This window comes from Ipomoea nil, unplaced genomic scaffold (assembly GCF_001879475.1).
Source record: "Ipomoea nil cultivar Tokyo-kokei standard unplaced genomic scaffold, Asagao_1.1 scaffold1286, whole genome shotgun sequence".
Taxonomy (NCBI): Eukaryota; Viridiplantae; Streptophyta; class Magnoliopsida; order Solanales; family Convolvulaceae; genus Ipomoea; species Ipomoea nil.
The window spans coordinates 2,662,587-2,672,034 of record NW_017617714.1 but is presented as its reverse complement, the minus strand read 5'-3'; the positions used below and the strand labels follow the sequence as shown (position 1 = coordinate 2,672,034).

At 34.9% G+C, this 9,448-nt stretch overlaps 2 protein-coding genes across 2 annotated transcripts; both read left to right on the top strand.

Moving 5' to 3' along the window:
• The first annotated feature begins 6,058 nt into the window (after positions 1 to 6,058).
• LOC109184753 (protein FAR1-RELATED SEQUENCE 5-like) lies at positions 6,059 to 8,335 on the top strand. Its single transcript, XM_019334790.1, has 4 exons — positions 6,059 to 6,071; positions 6,464 to 6,535; positions 6,774 to 7,596; positions 7,750 to 8,335. The coding sequence occupies exons 1-4, from the start codon at positions 6,059 to 6,061 to the stop codon at positions 8,333 to 8,335; spliced, it is 1,494 nt and encodes a 497-aa protein (XP_019190335.1).
• A 63-nt stretch (positions 8,336 to 8,398) lies between these two features.
• LOC109184752 (protein FAR1-RELATED SEQUENCE 8-like) lies at positions 8,399 to 9,142 on the top strand. The gene has a single exon (XM_019334789.1). The coding sequence runs from the start codon at positions 8,399 to 8,401 to the stop codon at positions 9,140 to 9,142; it is 744 nt and encodes a 247-aa protein (XP_019190334.1).
• Positions 9,143 to 9,448: the final 306 nt, after the last annotated feature.

Here is a 9,448-nt window from a genome sequence, read left to right as displayed (position 1 = left end):
ACCAGAGAGTGTTCTATGCAAATAATATCAAGTAGTATTGCCAGGAATGTTTAGTACAAGATTGTGAGTCTGTCCCCCTTATTTTTACATGGGCTCGACTTTTATACTATACATTGGTAACGGTTATAGTAATGGCACAAGTGCACAACGGCCTCCTAATAAGTGCAACATGCAGCTCCCATCAGTAAGTGTCGTAGCTCCTTAATAATTGTGTGCTCTCATCCATAACTCCTGTTCTTTGATGATTCTAATAAATGCATTGGAATTTGGGTTGAGTGACTGTTCTATCTCCTATCTACTTAACCGTTACTAACTGTGTTAATTACTTGACTCCTTCATGTTAGACCAAGAGCGTCGGGTCGAGTCTAGTTCCTTGTCCAATAATCCTCTCACCGGCCCTCATACTCCTTAACTACAAGTGCAACAAGGTTAGCTTGGGAGTTGGGGGTAATAAAAGTACAAACTCAACTCATTGAATATATATCCCGTCACCAGTCCTCCTACTCCCAGGATACGAGCCTGGAAAAGTTGACTAGAGAGTAATAATGACTCTCACTTTTAATATTTTTATTTTATTTTATTTTAATAATAATAATAATTTTAATTCTAATTTTACTTTAATATATTTTCGATGCAGATACTACTATCCCTATATTAAAAAAATCAATATTTGTCATCTTAGAAAATCAAATCTAAGCCATTCAAATAAATATAATGAACACACAAGATTAGTTCTCACGTTCTCCTGTGAAGGTGTTCTCATTTGATTCTTAGAGCATCCCCAATAAGGGGATTGTTCACGTTTTTGTAGGAAAAATGATCTACATGGATGAAAGAGAAATAAGTGAGAGAATGCTTAATTGGGGTTGTTCTGTTAATTTGGAGATTTTGTCCGCTTATGGAGCCCAACTCAGGAAAAGAACAGTTGCACGCCATTTGTGTGAAGCACAATTCGCGCCCAGCCTCGGCACGCGCCAGCTGGGCGTGTTAATTACATTGTTTTTTCTTTTTTTCTTTTTTCCAATTTAGCTTTATTTTGTTTTGTTTTCTTTATTTTTTATTTCCTCTCATTTTCTCTTTCCTAATCACACTTACAAAAACTTCTCAAAAATCACACTAAAATCCCCACTATTGAAGATTCACACTTCTACGTTCATTAAGCTAGTTTAACAACATAACAAAATAAATATTATTCAACTTTCAATTAATTTTTAACTTTTAGCTAATTTTTCAATTTCGCATGCCAAACAAAGCCATAATAGTTTTAAATTTTAAAATTAATCGTACAAAAATTAAAACGTAAGATATCAATATATAATTAACAAAATTTTAAATAGTAAACAAAGTCAAAATCGGAGGGGACACATTCCGAGCCTCCGGCATGGAGGGCACGTGGGCGGCATGCACCGGCTCCGGCTGGGGCCGGGGGACTTTGCGACACGCGGCGCAACGTCACCAGACCAGGGCCTGAAAGAGATGCACAGGGAGATCGTTTAGTGCTGACGGTTGGGTTCTTGGCACAACCATTCCAGGAAAGCTGATCGTGAGCCTGGCAGGCGGTCGGGCCGGTCGGTCTGAGTCTGGAGTGGTTTGGGGCTCAGACGACAATCGGCGCCCGATCGTATGACCTACATGTACAGGTGGCTATATCCCTATCAATTTTATTACTGAAAATATATTATTTTGTATAATTTACATTCAGTATACAAATAATGTACTTTATGTATATTAAAAACGTTTTTTTATGGTCCACATAACACTATATGGACCATGGTCCACATAAAAATTTGCCAATGATTAATTATGAACTTATGCAAGATTATTTGGTCCGTAATAAATATATTTTGTATTTTTTACCGACAAAACTTTTATGTATCTTTCGTTATCTAAAACACTTGTACTGTATATGTTTAAGTGTAATATAGTGCGATATCAAGCCACTCAGTTTGCAAAATGCACCACACCTTGATGCATTAGTGAACAGATGATAGTGTATTTGGACATACATAGTGGTGCAAAGCCGCATAACCGCACGAGAAGCAGTAATAGCATATGAACCAACAATAAACCAGCAGATGGGGTCTGTCGACCACCGAGATGGGGGGTTAGCCGACCACCGAGTGGTGGGAAGACCAGTCGACCCTCAAGTAGTAGGAAGGTCAATCAATTTTTCATCATTTTACTCATCTCTATAACTTCATGCTTAATGCACAATCTTTGTTCCATCCGTTTACTCCTCTCTTAAACTATGTTCAATTTTTGAGAACGTCAAGTTCTCAATACCTTTGACCGATCAATATGCCTTCACTCCACACCAAAAATTTTTGAGAGCATCCAGTCCTTGGTGTCTCATCCACATTCATTTTTCTTGGTCTATCCTTTCAGTTCGGCTAACCAATCCACCTAACTAGTCTGTCTGACCAATCCCTCTAACCAGTCAGTCCGACCAGTCTACCTGACCGTCCACCCAGTACTCCATTAGCTATCTAGTACTCCCTTAACCATCCAATACTCCATTACCTATCCAGTGCTCCATCAGTCATCAATATTCCATTAGCCATTTGATACTCCATTAGCTATCCAGTACCCGATTAACCATTCAATACTCTGTTAACCATCCATTACTCCGTTAATCACCCATTACTCCGATAACCATCCAGTATTCTACTTTAATAACTGATTCTGTACTAGACCAACCAGACTAACGACTCCTAGACTCTATACTAGACCTCCACCAACTAGACTTTTCACTAATGAATCCTAGACTTAGTACTAGATCTCTCGCAGACTGAACTTTGTCAAATTTTGCTTCTAGCAGTCTTTGATTTGTTCCACAATGACTTGATTACTAGAAGTTATGAAAGGATGAGTTGTATTATAAAAATGTACTATTAGAAGTTATGAAATGCTTGTGAGGGTATATTCAATTTAGAGTTTTAATGACTTTTGTAAACTTTTTAATCTGAAAAAGTTTTTTAAAGTTTATAAATGTTTGTCCACACAAACTTTTATAGGCTTGTACATAGTTTATTAAAGTCTTGAAGATTCTGGCCCTGTTTGGTAGATGACTGCTAGCTGATAGTCGTTAGCTGTTAGTTGATTGGGTAAATTAGAGGGTATAACTAGTTGATAACATTAGCTGATTGTAGAAATGTGTTTGGTAAATTAGCTGTTAGCTGATAGCTGTTTGGTATAATTTTCTTTCTCAAAAAGCTAATTGAAAAAGTTGTTTTAAGCAACTTTTTGAATTTTAGCATTTTGGAGTTACAAAAAGCTAATTAACCAACACTTATATTGGCCCTGTTTGGTAAAATGGCTGTTAGCTGATAGTTGTTTGCTGTTAGCTGATTGTGTTAATTAAAGGGTATAAATAGTTGATAACATTAGATGATTGTAGAAAAGTGTTTGGTAAATTAGATGTTAGCTGATAGCTGTTTGGTATAATTTTTTTTCTCAAAAAGCTAATTGAAAAAGTTGCTTGGAGTAGCTTTTTGAAGTTTAGCCTTTTGAAGTTGCAAAAAGCTAATTAACCAAACATTTCTATTGATATTTTAACTAAACCAAACAATTAATAGTGATCAAATAAGCCAAAATTGGCCTATAGGCCAATTTTTTACCAAACAGGAATTTTTTACCAAATCAAAAAGTTAATAGTGGTCGAATAAGTCTAAATTGACCTATAAACTAACTATTTTACCACACAGGATATTTATGAAATTTTAGAAGATTATATTAAAGTAATTTAAAATATATTACTTTAAATATCTTTGGAAGTTTCAAAAAGTCTATCGAATACAATCCTTAATTGAACTCTAGTTCCAAACATTTCAAATTATGCCGCTACTAATGGCAAATTATACAATGACAAGTTCACTTCACATTTCGAACTCGGTCCAAAATGACATTTAGATTATACACTTGAAGTTAATATATTATGTATTTGCAGGTAATAAATTATGTGTATATAAATAAATTGAAAGTACATAATATACCATTATAGTATATCTGCAGTTAACATACTATGTCTTCAGTTTATTTACATATATATATATATATATATATATATATATATATATATATATATATAATCATTTTTGTAATTATATATTTTTTATTTTTATTACGTTATGCTAGCATATAAAATAATTTTATTTTTCAAGTTCAAGATTATTTTATATGCTAGCATAACGTAATAAAAATAAAAAATATATAATTACAAAAATGATTATATATATATATATATATATATATATATATATATATATATATATATATATATATATATATATATATATATATATAAAATAAGCTAACATAAAATATATACTTTTAAATAGTTAAAATTAAAATGACAAAATTTATAAATATCTAAGGTTATCTTACATAACTTAAGAAAATGAAGGGAATCACATTCCCTTCAAAATTCTATGTGGAGTTAGGAATGTTTCATTCCCTGGGAATGTTATATTCCCTCAGATAATATGAACCAAACATAGGAATATAAGCTTTGGAATGTTATATTCCCTTGGTTATGTAATATACCTTGAACCAAATGCTCTTCACGGAATATCAGATTACCTTAGGGAATGTTAGATTCCTGGGAATGTTAGATTCCTGGGCTTGGTTAAAATTGGGTATGTAATATAATCATGTTTGGTTTAAGGTTATCTTTTATACGCACTATAATATCCTTAACATATTTTCATATATTCTAATAAATTTAAAAATTAAAATAAATAAATAAGATAACGGTATCATATATAATTACATGATTTTAAAATATTAACTAAAATCTTGAACTTGAGAAACAAAATTATTTTATATGCTAACATAACATAAAAAAAAATAAAAAATATATATAATTACAAAAATAATTATATATATATATATATATATATATATATATATATATATATATATATATATATATAATAAACTAACATAACCAAGGTTATCTTACATTACTTAAGATTTTGAAGGGAATCACATTCCTTTCAAAATCCTATGTAGAGGGAATGTGACATTCCTTGGGAATGTGACATTCCTTGGGAATGTTAGATTCCCTAAGATAATATGAACCAAACACCGGAATGTGAGCTTTGGAATGTTACATTCCCTTGGTTATGTTATATAACCTGAACCAAACGCCCTAAGGGGGCGTTTGGTTCAGGTCATCTTTGATTACCTAGGTAATCTGAGTCTGGTAATGTTATATTACCTTGTTTGGTTTAAGTTATGAGATTACCTGGTAATGTTATATTACCTGAAAGCTGATGTGGCGGTAATGTTTCAAGGTAATGTGATTACCCTCATTTTTTTTTAGGTAATCTTAGATTACCTTGAATTATTCCAACTTTGCCCTTGTTAACTAATCCTTATCCTTATAATAATAATAATAATAATAATAATAATAATAATAATAATAATAATAATAATAATAATAATAATAATAATAATATTATTATTATTATTATTATTATTATTATTATTATTATTATTATTATTATTATTATTATTATTATTATTATTATTATTATTATTATTATACTATAAAATATACATGTGTATATTTATATATTTAGTTTTTTAATATTTGAACATTGATATACATTCATACATATAAATAAATAAAATAAATACAAACACATAATATATATATATATATATATATATATATATATATATATATATATATATATATATAGAGGATCATATGAGGTCATGTTCCCACATGAGGTCTAAGGTCAAAATCTGGCCGTTGATTATGTGGTGATCTATGGTTGTTGTTGATTTGGGTTTTTATTTTGTCATTTTTTTTTTCTGTTTCCGCGTGAGTGTGTAAGGACATTTTTGTATTTGTATTTTTATTTCCTATTTATTTGGTGTCTTTGTCGGGTGAGTTTCTCATTTTTAGGAGTGTTATACATGGTAAATAAAGATTTTTAGCGTTTATATTCTGATGTAGTAATCCACTTTATACAGTTTGTAGTGATTGTGATTTTTCCTTTCATCGTTTCATAGTTTTTCAATTTTTTTGTCTTTCTCTGCGTGAAGGCGTATGGATTCTCCAGGTTAGTTTTTCCGTTTGTTTCTTGTATATTTTTTCTGAGCATCGGGTAGTGGTTGGTTTGTGTATAAGTATGTGTCTATTTGTATGACATGCGTTCTAGGTGCCGTGGTTTGATGTTGGTTATCGAGTTTTAATTTTTATATATAAGTCTGGGGTCTTGGATTATTGATTGGGTAGTTGGTCTGGTTTTATGTCGTAGTTGTATTTGTTATTTTCATTTTTTAATAACTGCAATTGCCTTATGTTTTTCGTTTTAATTTGTTTTGGTAAATTATGTTTTTCGGTATTTGTTTGACATTATGGCTTATGTGTGCTGGGTTTGTGTTCGATTGTAGGATGTTGTCGTGGTAGTTTGTGTTTTTCGGTGTAAATGGTTGTTGCATTTCGTTATAGATTGTCTGCTAATTTATGGATTTCGGTGGTGGGATGACAACATTGCTTGTGTGTTTCTGGATTTGGTTCGCTGTTAGTATATTATGTTGTTAGTTCTGTGCATTCCGGTGTACATGGCATTTGCATTTTATATTGGTTTTGAAGGGTTTTGGTTTGTAGGGGGTAGGGGTTTTCTTCGTAAAGTGCATTTTGTGTTATTTGATATGTGCAAGCAGCTTGTTTTTTTATTTTTAATTGGAATGATATGCATGCCGTTTTATTTTGACCGGTTTTGTGTTTGTGTGTATATTTCTGTTTGATGTTTGTGCAGCACGGTCGGAATCGCAGCACGGGTGTGTTATGGACGTGTCCCCCGATGGGACTAAGTTTTGGACGCCTTCGTGTGATGCGGCGGTTAGGCCTTTTCAGGGGCAGACTTTACCTTCTCTCGCTCACGGTATTGATTTTTATCGTCAGTATGCGTCGCTCGTTGGTTTTGATGTACGTTGTAGTTCGTTGCGTAGGAATAGGCAGGGTGTTGCTGTGAAAGACTTGTTGGTTTGTTCGCGTGAGGGGTTCAAGCAGGCGGTGCAGGGCTCTGTTGTTGTGGATGCTGCGTTGGATCAAGTACCTGTGGATCCGAAGCGCCGGCGTGTTTCAAATAGGGTGGGGTGCAGAGCGAGGTTGGTGTTGAAGATGGGTGACGATGGGGTTTTTGTGGTTCATTTCATTGAGCTACGGCATAATCATTGTTTGTGCTCGGATGTGGCTAAGCCTTTCTTGCGGGGTAATCGTTCCATGGATGTGCAACATCAGATTTTTGTGCTTAAGTGTGCTAGGGCCAACGTTGGGCCCAATAGGTCGTTTCGTTTGGCTAGGGAGTTTTCTGGGTCGTATTCAAATGTTGGTGCGACATGTGTCGATTTTAAAAATTTGAAGCGTGATTTAATGACATTTATTGGAACGTCAGATGCTCATATTGTTGTGAAAAAATATGCTAAGAAGGTAGATGATTGCCCGGATTATGTCTTTAGATATGATGTTGATTCTCAGGATCAGTTATGTAGGGCTTTTTGGACTGACCCTATTGCGAAGGAAAATTTTTCAGCTTTTGGAGAGGTGGTGTCGTTTGATGCAACTTATGGGACTAATAGGTAAGCCACGTGTTCTTAAAAAAAACTTTCTTGTTGTTGTTTTTTTTTATTATTATTACTGGTATGTGCAGTTTATTGTTATGTATTTGTGCAAGCAGTATGCTAAAAACCATGGGTTTTTTTTTTTCGTTGGTTTGGTGTTATGTATTGCAGGTATGGTATGGTGTTGGTCCCGTTTACTGGTGTTGATAATCACAAGAGAGGTGTCACATTTGCAATGGGGTTGATTTCCCGTGAAGATGTGGACTCTTACGTGTGGCTTCTCCAGCAATTTAAAAGTGCAATGGGTTGTGTGCCTAGTTGCACTATCACTGATCAAGATCCTTCGATGCGGGTTGCAGTCCCTCAGGTGTTTGATACTACGCGGCACAGGTTTTGTATGTGGCATATTATGTCAAAGGTTGGCGAGAAGGTTGGTAATGTTCTATCTAAAGATGAAGAGTTTCGGCGCGCGTTGAATGATGTTGTTTGGTGTGAGACGTCGTCTGTGGAGGAGTTTGAGCGGGGTTGGCAGGACGTTATGAAAAAGTATAGCCTTGGTGACCACCGATGGTTTCGTCTTATGTATGATCTGAGATCGTATTGGATCCCTGCGTATTTTAATGATATTTTCATGGGTGGATTGCTTCGCACGACATCGAGGTCCGAAGCTGCGAATAGTGTGTTTGGTAGTTGCACAAACCAGCATGCTAGTTTGTCTGAGTTGTTCAACAATTTTGAAGGGGCTATTGATGCTTAACGTTTGGCGCAGGCCAAACTAAATGCCGAGTGTGAGGGTCATTTTCCTTTGTGCCAGACTCCGATGTTGATTGAGAAGCATGCGGCTGCGGTGTACACTATTAATGTTTTTTATGATGTGCAAGCCGAGGTTATCGCGGGATCTTTTTCGTGTCGTGCTGTGCGTTCAAATGTTGAAGGGCTGGTAACCCGGTATGAGGTTGAAGATGATGATGGCCCGGTACGCACCGTGAGTTTTGACTCTGGTAATGATGGTGTTGAGTGTACGTGTAACATGTTTTCACGGGTTGGGTTACTTTGTCGTCATATTTTCTGGGTTTTCAAGGATCGTAGGGTTGTTTCTATCCCTTCTCGGTATGTGATCGCACGTTGGACAAGGGGGGCTTGTGTGCGACAGGTGTTGGGTGTTCAACGTGGTGGCGATTCGGAGGTAGATGTCGCAATTGGTGAAGCTTGGGCAGAATTTTTTTCGTGCGTGACCATGGCTTCACGGAGTGTTGAGCATGTTACCAAGTTGAATGCAACCCTAAAAGATTTCAATGCTTTTTTATTGGCTGAGAATGGTCCTACCGTTCGTGCTTCTTCTTCTAAGAAGCAACTTTTTGAGTCGTTTTGCGGTGCTTCGCCAGATGGTCAGGTTAATGTTTGTCCTCCTCCAATCTCTAATAACAAGGGTGGTGGCAAACGTTACAAAAGTACAAGGGAATTAGCTATTGAAAAGTCGGGGCGTCGACAACGTCAATGTCAAACTTGTGAAAAGTATGGGCATAATAGTCGTACCTGCCCGATGCGCAACGTTGACGTTTGATGAAGGGGGTCGTATTGCTCTTTGGTTTAAATTTGAATTTAAACATGTTGCTTTGTTTTTTACTTCGTCACTGACTTGTGTTTATTTCGCATTTGATTTGGGTTTCAATAATGGATTTGGTGTGGTTTTTTTTATTGGATTTGTGTTTCTATTCTGTTTATTAATTTTATATTTCCCCCTTTTTAGATAGGATGGTCATGGTACTCTTTTATTCCGTTTTCATTTATTCAGTAACCACTTCCATCTTGCACAGTATAGTATTCTGTGGATGCACAAAGTAACTGGAAATTTATGCATGTTTGCACA

What these genes read in the sequence shown, in the direction of transcription:
- LOC109184752 (XM_019334789.1), top strand. Translation starts at nt 8,399, where the DNA reads ATGTTGATTGAGAAGCATGCGGCTGCGGTGTACACTATTAATGTTTTT.
- LOC109184753 (XM_019334790.1), top strand. An exon ending in GTTTCTGGATTTGGTTCGCT is followed by an intron (nt 6,536 to 6,773) that starts GTTAGTATATTA and finishes ATGTTTGTGCAG; the next exon opens with CACGGTCGGAATCGCAGCAC. An exon ending in GCAACTTATGGGACTAATAG is followed by an intron (nt 7,597 to 7,749) that starts GTAAGCCACGTG and finishes TATGTATTGCAG; the next exon opens with GTATGGTATGGTGTTGGTCC.